At 50.1% G+C, this 25,545-nt stretch overlaps 1 protein-coding gene across 1 annotated transcript in view; it reads right to left on the bottom strand.

Moving 5' to 3' along the window:
* GALNT2 (polypeptide N-acetylgalactosaminyltransferase 2) overlaps nucleotides 1-25,288 on the bottom strand; it is a 173,318-nt gene extending 148,030 nt beyond the window's left edge. The window contains exon 1 of the mRNA XM_004578551.3: nucleotides 24,976-25,288. Within this exon, the coding sequence (XP_004578608.1) occupies nucleotides 24,976-25,101 (126 nt within the window). The 5' untranslated portion in view covers nucleotides 25,102-25,288. The remainder of the gene's footprint in view (nucleotides 1-24,975) is intronic.
* Between the last annotated feature and the right edge of the window lie 257 nt (nucleotides 25,289-25,545).

The raw sequence follows: 25,545 nt of genomic DNA, 5'->3' as shown, positions 1-25,545 counted from the left end.
AAGCTAAGGCTTGGATGAGATTAAGGACCTCACCTAAGCTTACTAATCAGTCTACCAACCAGAGTGGGGTCGCGCAATTTATCAAAGCCTTCCCTGATGCTGCTGCTAAGTGTGGAAGCTTGCCCTGGCCTCTGCTGGCTCTAGCCACAGCCAGGTCAGGGCTGCAGGCAGCTACTAGAGAGACAGGCAGTCCTTCTCTCTCTCCTAGACCTGCCCTACGGCACTGGAGGCTTTACCAGTCTTTTCAGCTTCATGTGTTGATGGAAGCAAACAACCACATGGGCATCTTTGCATTTGACTTTTGTTATTTTTCACACCAGTGGACGCTAACCATTATTATGCCCGATGACCTTTAAGTTGAAGCCCACTAGATTCTTACCAAGCTAAAAGGTTAAGACAATGCCTCATCTTATTAGAAAATAAGAATGACGCAGCCCAGCAGGTCTCCCTTCTTGCCCTGGTAGCAAGGTACAATTTCTGTGCTCAACTAAAGGAAGCATCCTGTAGTCCGGTACTGACAGACCTGCTGAAAGGCAGGGGGGTATTGCAGCCCAAACCCCTTTTTGGGTCTTGGACTCCTGACATCTAAGTGGGGATAAAGATGTCTGCCAGACAGGCTTAGAGAGGCTAAACGCCCAGGAACAGGTGCTCAGGGTCAGGGCTCCCTCGTTTACTACCTCTCCTGCAAGTTCTGGTTTTCTTCATCTTTCCACTCCTACCAAATTCCCTTCCCCTTACAAATTTATTTGGCCCAGCATTTGTAAGCACGCATTTCAGAGGCATAAAGACAGACAGATCTCTCCCATCTGCCAGTTCATTCCCCAAACGCTGACAACAGCTGAGGCTGAAGCCAGGAAATAGAAAGCTAGGAACTTAACACAAGCCTCCTACGTGGGCTGCAGGTCTGAATTGGCAGGAGACTGGTATCTGGAGAGGAACTGGGACTCCAGTCCTGGTGCTTGGATACAGGACGCTGGCACCCTAATCACAAGGCCATAGGCCAACCCTTGGTAAACTCTTCCGTTAATGAATCCAGGCTTACACCGGTTATATATGCTTTCCATTCTACATTATCAGCAATCTCAGAAACACATTTTGCTTAGAAACACAACCACCACCATCATTTACAAACTGAAGCAAATTTCAGAGTTGTTACGTAATGAATACACAATTTGGAGATAAGGTTGGGGAAGTATAACTTATGGAAAATAACAAGAACAAACAGAATGAATGGCATTAGACCCTACCCCGCCCCATGGTGTGGAAATCTTTCTAAGAATTGACTCAATTGAGCTGATGATTTAGAAATGCAGCTGATGAGACGAGACGAAGGAACCTAGCTAAAATCTCATCAGGGAGACCTGTGCGAACAATGCCCAAGCACAGTACAGTCAGCAACAGTCCAACTATGATGACAGGTCTGTCATGAGAGTTTGAGACATGGGCCGGCACTGTAGCATAGCAGGCTAAGCCATCATTTGCGACACTGGATACTCTGTGAGCATTGGCTCCAGTCCCTGCTGCTCCAACTCTGACATAGCTCCCTGCTAACGCACCCGGGAAAGCAGCACAGACGGCCCAAATGCTTAGACTCCTGCTACCCACGCAGAGACCCTGAAGGAGTTCCAGGCTCCTGGCCTCAGTCAGCTGTAGTCCAGTTGTTCCGGTCACTTAAAGAATGAACCAGTGGATGAAAGAGAAATATCTCTTTCTCCCTCTTTCTCTTTGTTAATTCTGCCTTCAAAATAAATAAATCACCTTTTAAGAGTAGTTTTGCTGGTTGACTCCTAAATAATGTTAAGAAAATGAGACGGATCAGTCAGCATCCACTTAGAATTCAGAAAAAACGCAAGTCTGTTTTAATATAAATTGTTATTGGAGCCTGAAGTTGGTAACTAGGCAACAGAAATAACTAGGTAACAGGAAAACTAAGATATCAGGGTGGTAGCAAGTACAGGAAGCAGCCACCACTCTAGGGCTAAGGGAACAAAGAGGCTGGATCCACTGTATCCTGGAGGCCTGGAGGATAGCCCCCAAGGTGGGGGGGCCTCCAAGAAGGGATTCTGCTGGCCTAGCACTGGCATCTCCACTGGGCTGCTCTGCTGGTACTGAGAAAACTGTAGCTCAATCGCTACAGCTGGGGTGATGGGAAGCCAAGGCAAGGACAAAGCCTGTACCTCCCATGACACCAGCCCCTCTGCCGCCCCCTACTGGCACAACCTGAAAGGAAGCAGCTGGACTAGCCAACAGTGGCCTGCAATGCTAGTTCTGGCTATATACACAGTGGTTTGCAGCTGAGACAGTAATTTAATAAACTGCACACGGGGGGTCTTGAAAAATGAATTTCCATCACCATCCTGGGCAGACGGCATTGACACAATACAGAAAGGTCCCTTGGACAGGGAAGGCCGATGTATCAAGCATCTGTAGAGTGATGAAGGAAAGCATCCTGCAGAAAACAGTGTCACAGCTGGCTGAACTCACACACCCTGGGAACAGGGGCCTTTTCCGAAAGGCACTCTCATCACCAATTAATGAGCTGTCGTTCCTCTGCCACCAGCCTTCTACAGTACTTACACATGTAAAACCAATTCTTGATTGGTAACTTTTGAGTGAACGAACGATATCGAGTTTCCTAGCCCTAAAACTGGGAGTGAGACTTCAGACCCAGGGGATTCTCTCTCTCTCTCTCTTACATTCTCTAAGCTCAGCCTGAAACAGCCTGATGGCCTCTCTATTAACACGGTGGATTACATAGGATGCACACATTGGAACACACATTGCGTCTGCTGGAGAAAACATCATGCGTGTCTCAGGTCTTTTTCCTAAATGTGTTACACACACAAACTGTGCACACACAGTGAATGGAGGACTGCATCTCCTCACTGGATAAACTCACTTGGCACTTGCCTCGTTTCTGGCCATTGTATCTGCCGAGAGAGCAGCCAGCCCTATCCAGGAGCTTCAGGAAGCACTGGGCTCTTTCCTTCTCCTCTTGGCCTCCATGCTGAGAGTTCACGACTCCAGCACAACAGCTCTGCCAGCAGGTCCTCCGTCTGCAGCTCATTTGGTGTGTATGAAGGCTGTGGATGCGGAGAGGGGGCGGCTAACACGGCTGTGGGGGCCCCTTCATGCCACCCACCAACCCCAGGTCAGACCAGAGACAGCTCTATCAATCCCCCAGGAGTTCAGTGTTCCACATGCAACATGACAACAAATATCAGTGTCCACCAATGTTGCCAGCACTTCCACTCAGCCTGGACATGAGCCAGAAGAGATCCTCCTTCAGAACATTCTCCATTCTATCTCAGTTAACAACTGCTCATTTGTGTAACCTAAGTGCCATCCCTCAAAAAAAAAAAAAAAAAAAAAAAAAGCTAATCGAAGCCACAATGAGCCATCACCTCCTACCTAAAGGATGTCCACTATCAAAAAAATGGAGAGTACAGTTGGCAAGATGTAGAGAAACTGAGCCCCTGTGCACTGTCGGTGGGAATGCCATATACCCCAGGATGCGGTAAGTTCACCAGGTGAACAAAGAATTCAAAGCAGGGACTCGAGGTATTTGTGGATGCATGCTTACAGAGGCATTATTCACACAGCCAAAGAATGAAGCAATTCAAGCATTCATCAACAGATGAAAGGGTAAACTAAATGTGATTAGACCCGTACAACAGAATGCTACTCAACCTTAAAAACACAGGACATTCTGACACTTCCTACAGCACTGGTGAACCTCCAAAACATCATGCTAAGTGAAATAACAATGCTAAATACTGGATAACACCACTTAGATAAGATGCCCAGGGCCGTCAAATTCATGGAAATAGGAAGCAGAACAGTGGCTGCCACAAGCTGGGTGGATAAGGGGAAGAATGGAAATTACTGTTTGGTGAACACAAGGCTGCACTCTCAGAATACAAAGAGAATTCTGGAGTGTGATGGTAGTGATGGAACATAATATGAATGTACTTAAAGCCACTGTACAGAGTGAAATGGTAAACACTGTATCTATGAGAGAATCTTTAAAAAGTTTGAGGAAAATGCAAATAAAAAAAAATACGCATCAACTTCAAAAACTCTTGCACAAAAATCAGCTTAGCTTTCAATTCTACCCTCCCACATACTCAGTACGGTATTCTTATATTTTACCACAGTAAAAAGAAACTGGAGGTGGGGAAAGCAATGAAGTATTGATACACAGCATCACAACAAACTTCAAAAAAAAGAAAAAAAAACAATGGCAGCAAGTACAAGAGGCCAGCCTCTGAGGACACACATTGTCAGATGCCACTTACACGAAGCACCTTAGATCAACCCACAAGCACCCGAAGCGGGATGAGGAGCAGACGGCCAGTCACTGATTGGTTGGTCAGGGGTTTCCACGCGGAGGGTCAAACAAACTCCAAAACCAGAGGCAGCAGTCACACAGCAGTGCTAAACACTGCTCAATTGCACACTTTAAAACGGTCATGCTTGGGCCTGGTGCAGTGGCCTAGCGGCTGAAGTCCTCACTTTGAACGCGCCAGGATCCCATATGAGTGCTGGTTCTCATCATGGCAGCCCCACTCTCATCTAGCTCCCTGCCTGTGGCCTAAGAAAGCAGTCAAGGATGGCCAAAGCCTTGGGACCCTGCACCTGCATGGGAGACCCAGAGAAAGCTCTGGGCTCCTGGCTTCGGATCACCTCAGCTCTGGCCATTGCAGACACTTGAGGAGTGAATCATCGGATGGAGGATCTTCCTCTCTGTTTCTCCTCCTCTCTGTATATCTGACCTTTCAATAAAAATAAATAAATCTTAAAAGAAAAAAAAAAAAGGTCATGTTCATGTTACAGAATACCACCTCAATAAAAATAAATCTATGAAAAAAAAAAGAACAGAAATCCTGCCACACATTATGACACAGACAAGCCTTGAAGACATGATGCTAAATGACATGAGTGTCCAAAAAGGACGTACACTCAATGGTCCCAGTTAGGTGGCACAACTACAAAGTAGAGAGGCCTGGAAAAGGGGAAGACGGGCACAGAACTGTCGGTGCGCAGATTGAAAAGTTCACAGGATTCTGCAAAAGTTTTACAACAACATAAACTTACATAAAAATACCGTGGAACTACACTCAGCAACGGTTATGAGAGTTTTTATGTTATGTGTTTCTACCACAAGAGAGGAAAAGTCTTTAAATTAAGCTAAGAGCTACCTGGTAAACAAGACAGAAATCATATTAAAAAAACAAAAAAGCAGAATCCAGGGTTGCTCAAGCACCAAACGCCTGGAGCCGTCCCCAGACTCAGGGGATCAGAGCCTGTGGGAAACAGCACGAACTGACATTCTAACCTGTCATTTATTGTTTTAGTATCTGTGGTTGACTGCACTTACCATGCATGGCAAGCTTCTCAAAGTTTCCTGAATAATTATTCGCAGCTAAAAGCATTTTTCATAACCAAGTGGGCATTTCATTATAAGCCCATCAATACTTAACTCTCTGAATGAAAGCAAGGCATCAAACCCCACAAGAGGAAAAAAAACAAACTTGAGCTCAAAGTCCATAATAGATTGAATGTATACTTGGCTCTGTGTTCCTTATCACAGTTACTATCAAAGGACAGAAACTTTTTTTTATAAATATTTATTTATTTGTATTGAGAAGACAGATTTACAGAGAAAAGGAGAGACAGAAAAACATCTTCCATCCACTGATTCACTCCCCAAATGATCACAATGGCTGGAGCTCAGCTGATCTGAATCCAGGAGCTTCCAGGTCTCCCACACGGGTTTGTGCAGGGTCCCAAGGCTTTGGGCCATCCTCTGCTGCTTTCCCAGGACACAAGCATGGAGTTGGATGGGAAGTAGAACAGTTGGGATACGTGCCAGTGCCCACATAGGATCCCAGTGCTTGCAAGGGAGGGGATTAGCCAACTGAGCTATCACAACGGGGCTGAAGGGAAGAAACTTTTAACACTTATCTAACCCATGTTTCCTAACCTGATGGTGAGAATCACTCATGCTCTGGGGACACAAGCCTGGAGCCCAGAGTCAGAGGAGCTAAAGGAACCAGGTCTGGAATGAGTTTAAGACATGTGTGGTTTAAATATCTGCCCAGGTGTTCTGCGTGTGTGTGTGTGTTGCCAGACTGCAAACCACCAGACTCCAGTGTGGGTTGGAAGGGGGACTGCAGAGAAAAGAAAGTTGCAAGGAAAACCAGTTAGGAAATAGAAGGGAGGGACAGGAGAAGAAAGATGAGCGTGTGCAGGAAGGATTGTGAGGCTGCTGCAGTCCTCGAAATTTAATTTGAATGCAGTTAATTCGAATCCAATCAACAGGCAAATTCCTTCACCCTGCATACATATCTTCTGCGGAACTCAGTGATTAGCACTGGTCAGCAGATGAGGTGGCTCTTAAAATACGGACACTAAGCACACTCTAGCAGGCGAAGCCTTCACTCTGGGGAAAGGGGTTTTGCAGATGCTGGCATGGTGCCTGCTGTCTCAAAGCAGGGCCAGACGGCCCCTCCAGGGAAGGCCCCTTATGTCCACTGCTGCAGGCACCTCCCACCAGCCCCACACTTCACTGAATGCTCCACCATCCACAGTGCCCACCAGGCCACACCTCGGCGAATCCTTTTAGCATCCCCAGACAGGCAGCTGTTCCAAGAAGTGCAACCCAGGAGACCCAGTCTGCCAATGCAATCCTCAACTCTACAAAGAATGATCTCCAGGGTGGTGGAAGCGAAACAGAGTGGAAAAGGTACACAAACTCCCCGAACCCAAAGAAACCTGCTCATCTTACAACTGATCTCCTTTTCAGCCATGAGAAACACACACACACACACACACTGCAAACTAGAGATCTCAATCTCCAAGTGTCCACCTAGTCATGACACTGGAACTCCTCCACAGGGGCTGCCTCTCAACTATTCCCTTGTGCGCCTTGGCTTACACACCTTTACACTCACCTCACCCCTCTCCACCCCACCTGCCAGGCTTTCCCAGGCCACAAGCAGGGAGCTGGGAGGGCAGTGGAGCATCCAAGCGCATGAACTGGTACCCATATGCATCCTGGCACATGCAAGACGAGGACTTCAGCTACTGCACTGGAACCCCCGCTCTAGTTCTTACAAGCTGAACTTAACAGCTCCACTCAGAGCCAAAGGAGCATGCTGACAAGCAATCACCATCACCCAGCCTCCCGAAATTCTTCCGGAAATGACTCCAGATGTCAGCACCCCAGGGGCTTGTGCTGTCTGTACCTCCAAACTTGCCAATAACTAGAGGCATAATTCTCTTTAGTCCTCTGCTGATGTTCTAAGAATACCTACATCCTTGTACTCTACGTTCCGTGACAGTAAACAGACATGGCCAAACCCACTTCTGGTGGTACCTGAGTTGCTCTCTAACTTGTTAGGTCAGATTGCCTGAGTAAGCAGGTGTCCAATTTCTTTAGGGCACTGACTCAAGTGTGAATATATTGTGTGCCCACCCTTGCAGGCCCTACCTACTGGCTCAGAGATGACCCAGCTTCTCATAAACATGAATTCATCCCCATCCCATCGGCTAATGCCTCCACCTGCATCACTTACCCCTAAAGTCAGTGCAACACAGTTCTCTAAATATTTGATAAGGGAAAGGGCACATAACACTACCAGTCACAGCTGGGCTTTGGCCTCGCAGTCGGAAGGCCAGTTGTGACACCCATATCCTATGTCAGGGCACCTGGGTTGAAGTCTTGGCTCTGCTTCCAATTCTCCCTTCCTACTAACACACAGACAGCCTAGGTGGATTCACCCCAGCTATTCACATGGGAGACCTGAACTGAGGTCCTGGCTCCCAACACAAGCATTTGAGAAGTAAACCAGTAGATAAGAAAATTCATCCTCTCCCTATCTCTCAAACTAACAAAATAAATAATTGTTTTAAAAACATAGGCTACTCCTACCCTGTGATGCTGAACTCTCATATGGGTACCAGTTTGTGTCCTCACTGTTCTACTTCTAATCCAACTCCCTGCTTATGGCCTGGGAAAACAGCAGAGGATGGCCTAAGCTCTTGGCACTCCATACCCATGTGGGAGGACCAAAAGTTCCTGGCTTCTGGCTTTGGATTAAATCTGCTCTGGCTGTTGCGGCCATTTGGGAGTGAAACAGTCCATGGAAGACCTTCCATCTATCCTTCATTCTCTATAAAATCTACCTTTCAAATAAAAAATAAGTAAACTTAAGAAAAAAAAAAATAACCAGTCTGGGAGGAGGGAGAGGCTCCAGAAGATCCAGAATGTAATGATTAGAAGGCCTTCAGCTGTCTAACCCTCCACTACCTGAGCAGACTGGGGAGCCTTCAGCCCAGGTTTCTGGCTAAAGATTATCATCTACAATGTTGAATTGGTATAAGAAGGGTTACTAACAGAAACCTCTTTTCTAAAGGGAAAGGATGCAATTTATAATTCTATTTCTCATTACTTTTCTACTCTATACCTCGACATTCCCGTGCCACCTCGCTCCCCTCCTTGGGAAGCCAAGGCAACAGCTCCATCTACTAACAGCATGAGGATTGAGCAGCTGGGACCTGCAATGCCCACACAGCATCTCTGAATGCAAAAGTGGACATGACTGTCTCCCAATTCCATATCCACACTGCACCTGGGGAAAAGCCAGATTCTTCAGCAAGGACGGCTGCTAAACCTTGGGCTGCTACTAATCCAGCACTCAGCATGCAGATCCCAATTAGACACTCGGCACAAAAACAGAGGGCAGAATGACCTGGTGAGCTACAGCAGCCTCTCCCAGCAGGAGGACAGCTCAGAGGGAGGCGGAGTGAGGGCAGGGGCCTCTGGGACCTGGCTCTCCCAGCTCTTCTCACCATGGGCACATCAGTCTCACCCGGGGTCTTACTCATCCCTGCCAGCGGCCTTAGCCTGATCCAGGGAGTATAGTGACAGATCAAATAATATTCTAAAGACTAACACATGCCCCAGTCATGTCTCTCATTTCTTGTCCTGTTTGCCAGCCTTCATTCTTTGGTCGTCCAAGCATGCCCAGTTGATTCTGGCACCCGGGATTTTTTGTAGTACTTGTTCCATGCCTGGACAGCCATCAGCCACATGCTCACGGCTAGATCCTCCTAGTCATCTGCTCTCCACAGGGGTCCTCTCCTCAATCCTTCCTGGTGAGGACTTGGATCCCTCCAGAAGCCCCACTTAGCATGATCTGACACTTGCCTCCTCGGACCCATCCCAGACTATACACTCCAAAGGTCTGTACCTGCCTGGCTCTCCTCTGCCTTCTCTGAACGATGCATGCCCTTCTGTGGGAAGAAGGCAGACAGGCAGGAGGCAGAAATGTACAAGCTCTCCAATGTGCAAACTGACAGGATTCAGGTGGGGCAGATGTTGTAGCACAGTGAGTCAAGCCACTGCTTGGGATGCCCACAGCCCATATCACAGAGCCAGTTCCAGTCTCACCTTCTCTGCATGCAATCCATCTTTCTGTTAATGAATCCTGTGAGAAAGTAGAAAATGGCTCAAGTTCCTGGGCCACTGCCACCCATGTGAGACTTGGATGAAGTGCCTGACTCTTGACTTCAGACTGGCCTGCGCCAGACCATTTTAACCACTGGAACAGTGACCCAGTAGATGGAAAATCTCTTTCTTCTCTCTTTCTCACTCACTCTTTCAAGAAAATAAAAACAAATAAACATTTAACAACAACAACAACACAGAGCCACTGGACAGGCTGAGTAAGTCCTGTGTGTCCAGAATAGCACCCAGTGAAGCTGAGAATCCCAGAAGTTCAGCAACCCACCCCCCCACCATCCCACAGGCATGTGCCCCAACAGCCGAGTGCTGATGAAGAAAGTGCAGGCCCAGAGCCTCTCTCTTGCAGTAGGCACCATCCCTTCAACTCCACAGGTCAGAGGACAGGAACAGCAGGGCTCTCTCTAGGACCCACCCAAAAGAAGAGCCAAGACAGGCCCACAAGGATTTTCAACACATCCTCACGAGTGAAGTATCCAGATACATCAAGTGAAAAGTCGTGCCACCCCTCCCCCTCCTCCAGCAACTCCTTGAAGAGACTAAAGGCATAATGCTGCTCACCTCTGTATACAACTTCTGGATACCATCTAACACCAAAGATGCCCTCATGAAGGAAAAGTCAGGATCTTAAAATGGGGATTCTAAAACTTGAGATACGTTTGAGCATACCACAAGCAGCAGAGGGCTTCAGGCAACCTTTAAAGGTCATCTCAGTCCTGTTCCCCGGTCCTGCCATCCTGGCTCCCTGCCCCTTCATCTCAGGATGAAGGCCCATACCCAATGCCCCTTCACCTCATTCAAAGCCCATACCCAATGCCCCTTCATCTCAACCCCATGTTCCACCATCCCAGGCCCACATTCAATGTCCCTTCATCTCAGCCACATTCACTACCATTCAGCCCCATTCACTACCCTGTATCATCTTCCTAGCCCCAAGCTAAATCATTCCAGGCCCTGCCCCATGATCCCAGCCTCATGCCCCATCATCTACGTACACCTTCCTGATCATCAGACTGTTGTAAAGCCCATGTTTTAAGGTCTCCCTATCTATATAAGAAAAAAAATGTCTCCATTATTCTGACAACTGCCCCATCCCTTCCTGGAATGAACAAATAAAACAAAAATACAAAGGTTCCTGGAATGTCCATCTCAGCACTGAGTAAGTGGAGTGGGTGGTCCGGGCGAGAGCCAGACGAAGCAAGGGGATGCCACCCTGGGGGACCTCTGGGGGTGAGTCAACTCTGGAGGCGTGGGGAAGAGATGACCAGCCCGAACACTTAGTCTGTGCAACCAGAAAGGAAAAGCAGGACTTCAAGCCAGACACCCATGAAATTGCCATCCCATCAGCTCACTCGCTCATGTCCACTAGTCCATTAGGCCTGCTTTGTTCTACAGTACCCCAGGGAACTTGCACTGTACTTTGACCAATTACAACACCTTAAAGATGGAAGCAAAATGTGACACCTCTGGCCTTTACTCAGTGGCATAGCTCCACCTTAAAGCAAAAACATGGGGCCCATCCCAGACCAAGGTGACTCCATAAGGTCCAGGGGGTGAGGGGGTGTGAGAGAAAAGGACCCAAGGAGTGAGCAGCCGCCCTCCTGGGATGCCTTTGCACCTACTTTACATCCCCCGCCCTAAAGTTCACACCTGACACCACTGTGGACCTGTGTGCCTGCTCCAAGCAAGCCCAGTCCTCCATCAGAATGGCCTAGCCAGCAGCAGCCCCAAACAGTCAGTCAGTCTGTCTCTCTCTCTCTGTCTCTCTCTCTCTCTCTCTCTCTCTCTCTCTCTCTCTCTCTCTCTCTCTCTCTCTCTGAGAGAGATGGGTGAGCACCGTGTGGAGTAGAAACAAAAAGAAGCCCTCACCAAACCAACCGGCATTGCCTCCTCTGGCAGCTCAGAAAATGGAGGCTAATGCCTCACACCTCCTCAGTACAGCAACAGATGCAAACCTGAGGCTATCGGCACACACGCTGCCAATTACCGTACAGCCCAGCTTCACAACAGTGGTCACCACCAGACCGTCCAGGTTCTGCATGAGAATGTCCCTCCCTGAAATCATCCCACCGCGCATCTATTAATCTGCAATGCAGCTGTACGCCATCTGAATTAGAGGCTTCTTTTGTTAATGGACAAACCCAGTCCTCAGCTCTTACGGGTGCTCTGCCGCATTGCTACAATTATTAATTTGTCTACCACTTGTCACTCATCTACAGTTTCAAAAGTGAGCCGGGAATAGAACTAATGAAACTAAAGAACATTTACTAATTAAAACCTTGTGGAAAAGTTTTCAAATAACACGGTATATTCAGATAATAACAGCTCAGAATGTTTTAAAAAAAGCCAGCTGCCAATTAGTCTTAAAAATTAATTACACAGACGCATGCTTAAAAATCACATCTCGATATAAGTTTTTACAGACAAATTATGAGAGATTAAGGGGGTGAGACTGGATGATAACCTTTTGGCACCCAAAACTGCGGGGGAAGAACTCTGGCCTGTGGCTTCTGGCCCTGGCTCCCACCAGATTCAGAGTCTGCCGGTGCTCACACCAGCTGGCTGGAGGACCCTGAGCTGCCCCCTCAGCTTCTCAGGGGCTCAGCTTTGTGGCCTGCAGAAGGGACAAAGGCCTCCAGGAGGGCCCTTGTCCTCAAACTCCTTCCAAGGCAAGCTACCTGTGTGGGAACGCAAGCCCCAGCACCAGGCACGGAAGTGGCAGGTACCTTCAAGGAAGATGCATTCACTCACAAGCATGGCACAGCACAGGAGACTGGCCCTAGTAAGTGGGCAGGTGCCCCCAAGATCGTGAACATCAGCCACACGTGAGATGTGCCCCAGCTGTGTTGGCACCTTCAGCAGCAGCGAATGCTTCTCAGCACAAGCCATGAGTGTACCAGGCTCCACGCCAAGCACCTTGGGCACGCTGGTTTAGTCTTCAATGAGCGACCTGAGGACAGAGGTGAACAAGGAAGCTGAGGCATGGAAAGGCTAAGAGGCTTGTCTACAGTCACCGACCTACCTACCAGGAGATACCCCAGACCACATTCATGCATCTGGATCCCGGGCTTGGGGCCTCTCTGTCCCAACAGGGCTGGGTGTCAAAACTGCTCCCTGGGTGTTTATGGCTCAGATCCCCCTCTGCCCCACCCCCAACCCACATATACACAACAGCCCTACAGGCACCTGCTCTCCACTGTGGCCTAAAACAATGTCTTATGGCGCTGATGAGAGACTGGCTTCAGAACAACTATGGTATATTGGGTAATGTGGTCCAGTACCTTCCAAGGCTGGGGTAAAGAATAAACACATAGACTTACTAGATCACCAGAAACAAATGTGTTCCCCTTACCAGTTAGGAAAGAAATTCTTTAAAATAAAACCCATGTTGGGAGAGTGGCAGGACAGTGGAGCTCAAGTATCTAAACTGAGCCTCCTCAGTTGCTAAAGATGGTGAATGGACAGCATACCCAAACACACATGGATGATATGACAGTCAACTGGATCCTGCAGAGGACATCTGGTACCACAGCAGAAGAAGAGCAGAACATATTGGTCAACTACTCCAGAAGAGCTTGACAGCAAGTTTCTGGGCAAATGGAGACTCTTAGGTGGCAGCCAAATGACCTTGGAAGGATTTCCTCATGCTTCCATCTGTGAGATTGACAGCAAGTCAGAATTATCGAAACCACCTGAAGATCCCATCCAGGTACTGAGGTGACTGGGAGGCTGGGTGCAGCTTCTCTCTTCATCTCCCCCCCTCCACCAGATACAGCAAGAAGAAAAAAAATGTGGAAATAATGATCTCATCTGCTTTCCCCTAATCCCTGATCACTCTGGCCGTAATCAACTATGTACACATTAATAAAAATAAAATTTAAAAGAAATTTTAAAAATTGTTTAAAAACTCAACATTTTGGGCACAAAATCTACAGCAACAATCAAATGCCTCAAGGCATATTTATCCTCAAGGATGAGGTGGCGGGGATGGGGTGGGGGTGGGAACCCTAATCTTTCTTTTCTTTTAAAAAACAGAAGACATCCAATTCACCTTGCTGAGCAATTGCTTGGTGACCCCCGTTATTTCTGTGTGGCCTCTTCAGTTACCCAACTGCACATTCCTCTGTGAGTTCTCACCTGCCTACATGAGCTCATTTACAAGGTCTTGATGGCCACAGTTCTGCCCCCTTTGTGAGGCCAGGCCTCAGGTCTACAGCTCCAACCACCCAAGAACCCAGGCTGTGCCACTGTCCCGGCTTTGGCTGCTTGCTCGAGCACATCAGCAGTTTCGGTAGAAGCGAGGTGGATGAGCACGGGCCCCAGTAATCAGCACCTCTGAGGCCAGAAGCTGCAGCTCTGCACCGACGGGAGGGAGACGCACTGTGGGCAGCTTCTGATGTTTCAGGGACAGCAGGTCTAAAACCAGGAGAGCCGGAGCACTTTCTCCAAATCTACAGGTCAGGAGCTTGGAGAAACACTGAAATTCCAGCCCCCATTCTGCTACTGTAGCCTGTGGGGCAAGCTAATAACCTTGGGCTCTATCAGAAGCTGTCTGCGTGAACCCAAGGAAGAAAATTCATTCCTGACATTCTTACTATGCGTGCTGAAAAGCAAGATAAATGAGCAATAGTTCTAAAGCATTGCAGGCATCCCAGCGACAAGGCTGATATAAATTTGAAGTTACCACGAATTACACCTTACAGAAAATATGCAGTCTCATATATTTGCCAACATTTCTCACTTACAAATGTGGTGTAGAACATGAGGCTTTAGCAATAATGTCTTGATGGAGGAACAAAAAGGAAGAATGTCTGTTAAAAAGACTTCTACTGCATGCTTCCCAAATCATCCACAGTCTCTAATGTATCGCTTTTAATTAGCAAAAGTACCACGGACAAGTGAAAACTGGCCAAAAGAATACAAATATTAAAACACATGAAGACAAAAGAAGACAAACATAAGATATAAAGAAGACTGTGTTCCAGGTCATAAAACATGCACCATGAACTCTGGGAGGTGACTGGAGTGGAAGACCGGGTGTTGTCTGGCCAAGGTGCCAGCCGGCAACAGGCCAACCTGTGTACAAGAAATGCTGAGAAATGAGCCTCAGGCGGGTCCCCTGCTCAGGGACCAACGGAACATGCACAGTACTTCAGACATTCAAGCAGGAGCTGCTGGTTTACTTTCTCAGGCACTGACATCCCAGCGAACTCTCAGCAAGGTGAACAATCAGATACATGAGAAAAAAATGAGACCATCACTGGTCAACTCTGAGATGCCCTTCCTGCTTCTCCACCTGTGTCTTCCTCCCCTACCTACAGCATAACACATGACTGCGATGGATGTCATTGTTAATGACATTTTTTTTCCTTTGAAGATTTATTTATTTTTATTGGAAAGGCAGATTTACAGAAAGAAACAGAGAGGAAGGTCTTCCATCCCCTAATTCACCCCTTAAATGACCGTACAACGGTCGAAGCTGAAGCTGATCCAAATCTAGGAGTTTCTTCCGGGCCTCCCACAAGGGTGCAGGGTTCCAAGGCTTTGGACCACCCTCCATTGCTCTCCCAGACCACAAGCAGGATGGAAAGTGGAGCAGCTGGGACATGAACAGACACCCATATGGGATCTGGCACATGCAAGGTGAGGATTTTGCACTGAGCCATGGTATCTGACCCTGTTAAGGATTTCTTTACTTTTTTTTTTAGATTTATTTTTATTGGAAAGGCATTTACACAGAGAGGAGGAGAGACAGAGAGGAAGATCTTCTGTCTGATGATTCACTCCCCAAGTGACCACAATGGCTCGTGCTGTGCCGATCCAAAGCCAGGAGCCAGGAACTTCCTCCAGGTCTCCCACACAGGTACAGGGTCCCAAGGCTTTGGGCCGTCCTCGACTGCCTTCCCAGACCACAAGCAGAGAGCTGGATGGGCAGTGGAGTTGCTGGGACTAAAACCAGTGCCCATATGGGATCCGGGCACGTTCAAGGCGAGGAGTTTAGCTGCTAGGCTACCGCACCGGGCCCCGTTGTTTGTTTTTTTAGGAAATCCTATATCATCAATGCACTTGGCTGCTTGGCAGATGATTCTGCTTGAGAAAAACACACACCAGTCAATGCTTCTGAGTCGGCATCGCTGAACAAGTATCGGCAACACCAGATTCAACATATTTCACTTATAGGAGTGATATATGGGGAGATCAATGTCTAATTAAGTAAGAAAGAGCTCCTTCAACAAGCAGAAAATAAAAAACATTGGCCGATGAACAGCCATTGTGCCACCTTCAGTGGATGGTGCTTTTCTCTTTCCCAGGGGTACAGAAAATAATGCCGTGTTTCACAAACAATGGCATCTTAAGAGTTGATGGAAAAAGTATGCCATGGACAACGGTGACACCAGCAATGGTCAACAGAGAAGAAGGTGAGGGGCACACTTTCTAGGGCAAGGGATGGATGGGTGGATGGGGCAGGACGGGGCAGGGCAGGGCAGGGCAGAGGCAAAGAAGGGGTTGGTAGTGAAACCTGCAACTGGCAGAGCAAAAACTCCAAATATCTAGGTTAATGGAGAAGCCTTAAAGCCAAAAGCACAGGGTCAATTAGAATCCAAGGTGTCCCACGTCATACCAAGCAGTTCACCATCTAGCACAGCCGTATAAATGCCCCAATACCAGGGTCACCCACACTTAGTCAAATCCTAATAACAAGGTGCTTAATTTATGGGCACCTCCAAAATGCAGGCCTTTCATCTGCACAAGCTCCTCGAGCTATCTCAGGGCAATTTAGCTGGGAAAAGAAGACCTTTCAGCTGAGATCTGTCATTTCTCTAAGAACAGCACCTTTCAGGAAAGGAAAAAAAAATGCAGGCTCACTCCCTAGACCTGCCTCAGAAGAGATAGAGACACATGTAAACCATCTTTGAGTGGGTAAATTGCTAAAATGACCGGCTCTTTACACCCCCTCCCAGCTATTTCATCCAGAGGCAGGCACAGCACTGACCCCATGAAGTACCTAATTACACCCTCATCAATGTCAGTGCCCTCTACAGAGAGGAGCTTAACGCTCTTGCTTTCAGAACCAGGAAGGGCTAGGTATCTGCCAGCATTCCGCTTCTCCACAGAGGCTTTGATCCACTATATCCACGGATCAAAGGACTGCAAAACGACCCACGCTGCCAGCAACACCCTGTCCAGAACCCAGGAACCAGGCAGGCCTCTGCCCTCTGGTTTCTCACAAACATGAATCATTGAACCCAGATCACCTACAGCAGCTCCAGGGGTCACATCACAGCGGAAATGCTTGCTGAAGCCAGCACTAAGAGTCTCTGCAAGACTTCTCATTAGATGACAACATGTGTGGACAGCACCCACCAGGCCTGCTGTGTCCTGCCATTGGTGTGCCTGAGGACAGAGAGCTCACACAGCCAAACCTCAGGAATCAAGACATGAGACTGTGAAGCTATCGGCAGCAGGGGGCATTTGGGTGGGCTCTGCATCTGGACCAAGATTTGAACACAAATTACCCAGGAGATCAGATGGAACAAGAACCGAGGGACGACCATGACGAGGCTCCACTGGAAAACCAAAGGCCTTTGGGGATGGAAAATAGCTCATTTACTAACATACAAAACCAGAAAGTACAGAGGAGTACAGAGATCTCTCCCCCTCTTACACACACCAAGTGATGAGACACAGGGCTTTCCCCCTCCAACCTCCATTCAGGCCTGCTCACAGAGAACCTCCCACATGAGCCTGGGTGACCATCAATGTAATAGTGCAATACTTCCCGACCCTCATTCCTAACCCCTTGGCATTGCTCCACTATACCACAGCACCTCTGTCCACACCATGAAGTGTATTATGCTCAATATCTAGCTCCCCCTACATCTGGCTCATGCCAAAATGAAAAGTTCCACGAGCACAGTGACATGGTGTCTGCTCTGTTCACTGCCATTTTCCCAAGTATCCATGCCAGGCCCAGCAGAGAGTAGGTGCTCAAGATATACTCAAAGAATGAATGAAAGATGAGGCCAGCATTACGGCATAGTGGGTAGAGCAGCTGTCAGTATCTCATGTGAGTGCCATTTCCTGTCCCAGCTGCTCCACTTTCCACCCAGCTCCCTGCTAGTGGCCTGGGAAACCAGCAAAGGATGGCTGAATTCTATGGGCCCTTGCACCCTCAGAGTCTCTCTTCCTCTGTACCTGCCTTTCAAATAAATAACTACATCTCAAAAAAAAGGCGGGGGGGGGGAGGGATGAGTGAGTGAAAGGAACAGAACCTGTTTTTCTTTTCTGCTTCTGGTGGGAGAGTATCTGAAAACTGCTATCTGCATAACATGCAGAGGCCTAAAAGGGAAGAACATCCATTTTGTGGAGGAAGAGAGCTAAATAGTTCAACACTGCTACCTAAGCATGGCCTTGTGTGCATCTGCCCAGAGAAGGCCTCCAGAATTATCTTCTAACAGCTATGGGGGGACCCGTAGGCTACCAAAGCAAGACAGGGACACAAGAAGCCCCAGGAATAAGAGTGGGCAGTACCCACACTGCCCACCAGTAAGGGCCGAGCACACCCTCAGCCCTCCACGCTGCACAAGCTGCCACTGTCGGCAGTGGTCCCACGAGGGAGAGCTCTCCCAGCAGACAACCCTGGGTCTAGGGTCTGGCAAGTCTAGGGCTCTGAGCAAGTCACCATCATGTATGCGGGAGAAATCACAGGGCTGCCAGGAGAGTAGATACATGAACACCTTGTAACGTGTGTGGACCATGCCTGGCACACAGCAACGGCTGGGAAAGTGCTGATCCAATTGTGAAAAACTAAAAACTCATGATGGTGGCTCCTCATGAGAAACACACAAACTATTCTGTCTTGAGGTTCTGTCCCTAGCTCTAACATGAGCAGGGATAAAAAATGAGACCACAGTCAGCAGCAACTCCAGCCCTGCTTCTTCACTGCAGGTGATTCTGCCGCCTGCCCCCGCTGCTAGGTCTCTTGGCAGGACGTGTAGGCAGGTCATCAGCAGCTTTGGAGTGGCAGAGGGTTGGTCCCAGCAGAGGCTGGGAGAACTGCTAATGTCATACAGTGCAAGGAAGACCCATCCAAGCACCAATGTCCAAGAAAGACTGAGTTAGATCCAGCACTTCCCACCAAGGTCCTACTGTTCCTGCCTAAACACATGCCATCATGTGGGCTCTAGAAAAGTCCTAACTTTGCCCTAGCCCACCTGGCCACTCTTCCTCACTGAGAGATAGGGACAGGGACCACAAGCCCTGGTAAGGTCAGGCGGTCCACAGGAGGGGACTAGGAGAGGCTGCCCTGCACTCTGAGAGCTCCCGGGATGGAGCCAGAATGGAGAGTTCACCAGAGAGGTGGCCCCAGCAGAAGCAGGCTGAGCCCTGCCTGAGCAGCACACCTGCTGCACTGGCCTCACAGCCTGCATCAGCAGACAGGGGAAGTTTAGACCTAAGTCCAAGAATGATCACTCCTATTTTTTCCCCTAGTTATAGCACTGATCAATCACTATGATCTACATTTCTGGATGCCAACAAACCCAATCCATAGAAGACAACACAGGCTACCGGGGCCCATACTACTGGGCAGGACGAACTGCCACCTGTTTCTTTCCCTGGCAGAGGCCAGGCAGGAGCACAGAGCTACCCACCTGGGGCAGGGAGACCCAGGAAAGGACTGGGGCTGACGGGCTCCCACCAGAGAGGACTGAGCAGTGTCTTAAGCCTGAGTTTGTTTTGTTTTGATACCTAAAAGTTCTAAAAACAGGTCATGAGTCTACAAAAGAGGAAGGGAGGAGAGGCTTTCCTGACTAGACAGGTGCACTGCACACCAGGAGCTAATCCTTAAAATCAAGCCCAGGGCCAAAGAGCAGAGAATCTGCACTCCAAAAAAAGAGGACAAGGTCAAGTTCCACTCTGAAGGCAGTGAGAGCTCACAGTCCATGTAATTCTCCAGGGAGGATAGCTTCTGGTCAGGCCCAGCCCACGCTGGCATTCATTCAGGAGGGTTTTCCTTAAGAAACTGGGTTAATAAGGAAGCCCACAAGGCAAAGTACTCCTAAGGTAACCAAAGTGGAACACTTTCCAATGGCAGCACAGCACCAGAGACCTACACAAAAGGAAAGCAACCCTCCAGGCCCTGATCCTGACCAAGAGGCACATGTGTTAGGAGGGTTACACAAGCAGGACAAAGCAGGTCCCAAAGAGGCTTGGAGGTGGCAGTGGTGAAGCCTCTCGTTGCTGGATATGGGAAGGGGTGGCAAGGAAAGAGGCCAAGCAGCTGCAGCCCAAGGACCCCTCGGGGTTCCCAAGCCGGCTGCACACTGAGCCACCAGCAAGCAAGAATTTCCCCAGGAAATCTTAACTGAACTTGAACTGTGGTTATGCAACAAGGAATCCACCATGGTGGGAGGGTTTGGGGAGGGGTGGGGAGAATCCAAGTACCTATGAAACTGTGTCACATAATACAATGTAATTAATGAATTAAAAATAATAAATAAATTAGAAAAAAAAAAAGAATTTCCCAGGAAACCCACATGACATGGATGCTCCGGAGTGTGTCCCATCTGGAGAGCCACCAGGCACAGCCATCTCGGCAGCATGCATGGATGCAAACAGCGCTGCCAGAACATGCTTCACCAGGAGTTAAGCATCCAAAGGGGACCCGGGCCTGGGGGCAGAGGAGTGGGAGCAGGGCTCCCCAGGAGACCTCACAGATCTTCCCCAGGAACATCCTACCCAGTTCCCAGGATCTCAGCCAGCACCCCATAGCCTACTCCAGCTAGTAATTGTGTCCCCATATCCTTCCATCAAGCCCACTGCCCTAGGCTTTGTTTGAAGTTGCAGCAGCCTTGCTCACTTTGACAATTAAACTGGCATCTTCCCAGAAGGACTTTCCCCTTCTCAGAAACCTGCCAAATGTGAGCAGCAGCCATGAAAAACTATGTGTTCAACTCCCCCACGGTGTGTTTTGTTGACCCTCTCTCTCTCTCCCTCTGACGCACAGAAACTGTACAGAGAATCTTATGAGCTTCCACTCCACCTAAGCCCAGAAGTTGAGGGGCCCCTGTGCAAGGCGACCCCACTCTACCCCAGCTGCAACAGCTTCTTCCTCATGGGTGCTGGAGGGCCTAGGGAAGGGCTTGTTATTTTCGTTCTGTTTATCAGTCACAATCTGTTTCCATTATGTTGGAGCGCTCGCAGGCAGCCACAACACAACTTCAGAATATGGAAATCCCACTTTCTTTAAAGAGGAAGTTTATATCACAACATCATTTGCCAGATTCTCTGGCTATATTGTGTTTTCCTCCCCTGTTGTTCTCCCTAACATGGTTCCGAATTCTCATTTCAAATGCACTGTCTTTAAACCCCAATAATACATGCCAACATGTGATACGTCCACCCCAGTACCTTGCATCCAATCCACATCTACTAAGAGTAATTAAAGTGAGTGGCAGCCAGAAGCTCAGCCTCGAACCATGCACGCCACCTGTGACTGTATCTATGTGCCCTCCCGAATGCAGTAGGGTTATAGACAGCCCACAACCTGCCTCCCCACCACAGCAGACCCCACTCAGGGACACAACCACCAGTGACACTCCACTGCTGTGTCCTGAGCGTCCTCTCTTGCCTGGGTGGATGACTCAGGACAGCCAGTCTTGATCCGCCTTCAACCGAAGGCTCATAGTACAAGCCCCAGACAAACCAATCAGGTAGACATCAGGGCACGGATGAAGGATCAAAGAAGAAAGACATCAACAACTTGTGGCAATCAAGAGGACACTTGAGATTCCTGGCTCACTCCACTAGTCTAAAGGGCTGGTTAGGATTTTCATGCATCTTGTTTATCTAAAACAGTTAAAGTCCTGAATTGTCATACAAGGGCCACAAAGCCAGAGTGATTATTCCACACTGTAAGGATTAGGAAACGAGGATCCAGTTCAAGACTTCAGTAGCAGTCACTCAAGCAGAAAGAAGTAGAGAGCCAGGTCTCACCCAGTACTGGAATGTCAATCTGGACCACTTCCCTTCATTTGGATGCACACGATCCAGCTCAAAAACATCACTGGGTCTCTGGGATTAACCAAACTGGCATTTGAAGCAATCTTGACAATTTGTTCCCAGATGCCTTCTCCAACTTCACCTGTTGAAGGCCGACACACTGGCCCTGTGAGGTCCTTTTAATATTCCAGGAAGATGCCCACCACATCCCCGATGCCTCCCGTGAGATTCTGAGAACAGCCCCCCCCAACACACACGCCACCACCACCATTCAAGAAAGCAAGGGCTGCAGCACCTGTATTGGCTCTGGCAGGAATGGCACTGCTACCCCGTGAAGCAGTGGGGGCTGTGGTTGGCCCTGGGTCCCCTTGTCTCCACATCACCTCCCCCCAAGTACCAAGGGTGTCGGAGGAGCCAAGGCCGGGGGGTCACAGGCTTGGCACAGTTTATCTGCAGGGATGGTTCTTCACGTCCTGCAGAGCCCACTCCTTACCACCCTACACAGCCACACTAGACCCAGAGGCAGTCTCATTTCCAAGGTAAGGCTGTCCTCTCCTCTGTGGCCCCACCTACCACCAACAGACAGGGCCCTGGGAGGCCTTGGCAAGATTAAAACTATCATGCTCCTAGGAAAGGCAACCTTGAAGTGCAAATCATCGATTTGGAGAGAAAAAGCCAAATAGGAAGTATTGGGGTGGGGGAGGCGTCACAAATGTAAATTAAATGTAATCTTAACTGATATTATGCATAAATTGCTTTCACACACACACAACAACCTGAGCAGTGCAGCAGTGCCCGGGGTGGGTTTTCAGCACTCATTCCTGCTTAGTTTATTAAATCTGCAATCTGAGGTGAGCTGGCTTTCCGGGTTTTGCCAAATAGAGAATAACAGCTCTGCGATGAGTTATTTAACAGGCAGGGCACACAGAGACAAGCCTAGCCAGCCTGCTGAAGCAGCAGAAATCCCAAGCAGGCTCCCCTTAGACAACCCCCATAGCCTGATTCCGAAGCCTGGTATTCTGTGAAAACAGCCAGGACGTGGGGGAATGGGCTAAATGAGGCCCGAGATCCGCTGACTGGGATAGTAAGAAACAACACGAGATGAAATGTAAGCCCGCTTCCCTCTAAAACCCATAGCAAGTGCCCATGTTCGGCCTGTACATGCATTCCCTCACTACGCTGCATGTGCACCCCTCCCAAGCTCACCAAGCCATATGTTCTCCTGTATCATGAGGATGAAACGGGGAGACTTCTAGTGCCCCAGAAGCAGTTCAGGAGGAAGGAAGACCACACCGCTTTCCTAAGGTCAGGCCAGCAGGGTCCAACCCACTGCCTCCAGAAACCATCTCAGAGTGTCCACTCTTTACAGCAGGGCCCACCACAGCTAAGTTGATGAGGCTGCTGAAATTTCAAAAGCTAGTGCATGTACACACCTCACCCTGAACCAGCAAGTCACCAAACCATTCGAAATGCCAGGATGAAATGTTTATGGTTCACTGACAGAAAGAAGAGAGTCGCAAGTCACCAATCCAGGCATAGCTGTTCATCCTCCTCCCTTGCCTTCCTACAGCAGGCCACAAGGAGTTCTCAGGTTTTCGTTTTGTTTTGCCTTGTTTTTCAACTACTGATCACACATTATGGGGGTCTGCAGACTTCAGCAAGGCAGACCTCCCAACCCGTCAGCAACTACAGCCAAACAGCCTCTGGGCAGCTGACACCACACAGGTGCTTTCCAATCACCTGTATGAATGAAGGCGGCAAAGCCAAGAATGTAAAATGCCAAGAACGATAGCTGATTTGTTTACTTTCCTCTGCATACAAGACAGAAAGCTTTGCCAAGTCTCACGGGTACATCAGGCTATGTGAGTGGCCAAGGCACACTTTTACTGGGAAGTACAGTTCTTAAAAATCACTCCACTTTAACACTGCTAGAATGGTTTTCCAAGACCCAACCACTGCCACCGGCTGCATGCACATTCCTCTGCAAGGCTATGCTGGGATTCCGGGTTCACACCCGAGGTTTAACAAGGGGGCTGAGTACAACAGCAGCTCAAATGCAAGTGAAGCCACTTCACACAGAAAGAGTATTTTTGCTTACTGCTTCTCTAGATAAGGCAAATCCATGAATTGACCAAGAACCAAATAAGACACCCACCTGCATCGAAGGCCATCAGCTGGGGATGGATACATGAATGAATGGAATGAATGAAGCAGCCAAACCTCAGCGTGACCATCAGGGGTCTGATCTCAAGGGTAAACTCTGTCCTTTACCATTAGTTCCGTTTGGCCTGTTCCAGGATGCCGGTCCGTTGCCCTACCCCAACCCGCTGTCCACCTGCCTTAACAGAATTCCCTCGGCTTGTGGAGACAACAAACGCCACAGCTTGAGGGATACAGGACTCCCCCAAAAATAACGTTTTTAAAGCTGATTAACCAACGAAACGCCACAACCCGGAGCCCGGATCCCAGCCCCGAGCCGACCCCGCGCTCTCCCAGCAAGCGCCTGGCTGCACCACCACACCATCCCGGCTTCTCAGTCTAGGCTCCCAAGGCAGAGCCACCGAGGGGCTTGCACTGTCCCCATAGCCTTTTCCCTGGAGCCTTAGCGCCACCGGTCAACAACACACTCATTGAATAGACAGACTAAAGCCGCAGCATGGAGTTGGTGGGGGGGGGGGGGGGTTGCAGCCAGGAAAAGCCAGCGCTGGAGGCCACGTCCCTCCCGCGTGCAGGGGCCAGGGCCGAGGTAGCAGGCGCAACACGGGGGCCACCAGGGGAAAGTCCAGAGAGGTGGCCGTGACTGACCTGGTTCAGGGCTCAGGGACACAGTGGCCCGCCCCACCTTTCAGCGACCCAGGGGTTTTATTCCTCGTCGAGAAGTGCTTGAGCTCTCGCCCCGATACGTAAAGGACAGAGAAAAAGGAGGCACGGACACACGGAGTGGCCAGGGACAAGGGAGTGAGCATTCACAGCCGCTTTCATTGCTGGGCTGGAAAGAAACTTGGGACTCCTCTCTTTTCCGGTGCATGACACGTTGGAAAGGCAGCCGTCTCTCTCCCTCCTCTCCCTCCACCCCGTTGTGCTTTCCAACACCCCCACCCCGAAACTTCCCTCCGCGGGGCAGTTTAGGACCCAAAATCTGTGGGACAGACAGAGGGAGACGCCCACCCGGCGGGCAAGCTCGTCGCCCTCGCCAGAGCCCTGAGCGCGCAGATGCGCCGGGTGCAGCCCCGCTCTGGGTACGGGGCTGCGAGGCCCGGGACGGGGGCAGGCGGTCCAAGCAGAGGTCGGGGCAGTAGACCGCAGGAGCAGCGGAGGGGAGCCTTCGGGGGGCCCGCCGCGGGACAGGGGTCGGGGGCCGCATCGGCGCAGCGGAGGGACGGGCAGGCGCTGGGGTCCGGCTGGGTGCCGGGGCCAGAGCGCAGCTGGGGCGCGCCACTCACCTTCCTGCCGGCGCCGCCGCTTGCGCCCCCGGCCAGCGCCGAGCCGCCCCCGGAGTACATGTAGTAGGCGATGCCCAGCACCCACAGGAAGGCGAAACAGAGCAGCATCCGCGAGCGCCGCCGCATTCTCCCAACTCGGCCGCCGGCCGCGGCCGCCGCTGCTCCCTAGTGCTGGCTGGGCCGGCCGCGGGCGCTGTGGGGGCCGGGGGAGGAGCGGAGGAAGGGGAAGGGCGTGGCGGCGGCTCCTCCTCCCGCACGGCAGCTGCTCCGCGGCGGAGGCAGCGGCGGCGGCGCGCACTCGGCACCCGAGCTCCGCCCCGGGCTGGCAGCGCCGCGCGGCGCCCGAGCAGGAAGCGCCGGCCTAGAAGGCCGCGAGGCGGGTCAGAGAGCAAAGGGCGACCAATCGGCGGCGGCTGCGGGGGCCCGGGTGAGATTCGGAGGAGGGACCTGTCGTGTCTCCATGGCTGCAGCACGCCGGGCTCCGCCGGCTGGGCCTCCACCGGGAGCGCTGGGCGCCGCCCCGCCCCTCGGCGCGCCCGCGCCGCCGGTGAATGACAGGTGGCTGTCCCC

Source organism: Ochotona princeps, chromosome 10 (assembly GCF_030435755.1).
Source record: "Ochotona princeps isolate mOchPri1 chromosome 10, mOchPri1.hap1, whole genome shotgun sequence".
Classification (NCBI taxonomy): domain Eukaryota; kingdom Metazoa; phylum Chordata; class Mammalia; order Lagomorpha; family Ochotonidae; genus Ochotona; species Ochotona princeps.
This window is presented reverse-complemented; position numbering and strand designations above follow the sequence as displayed.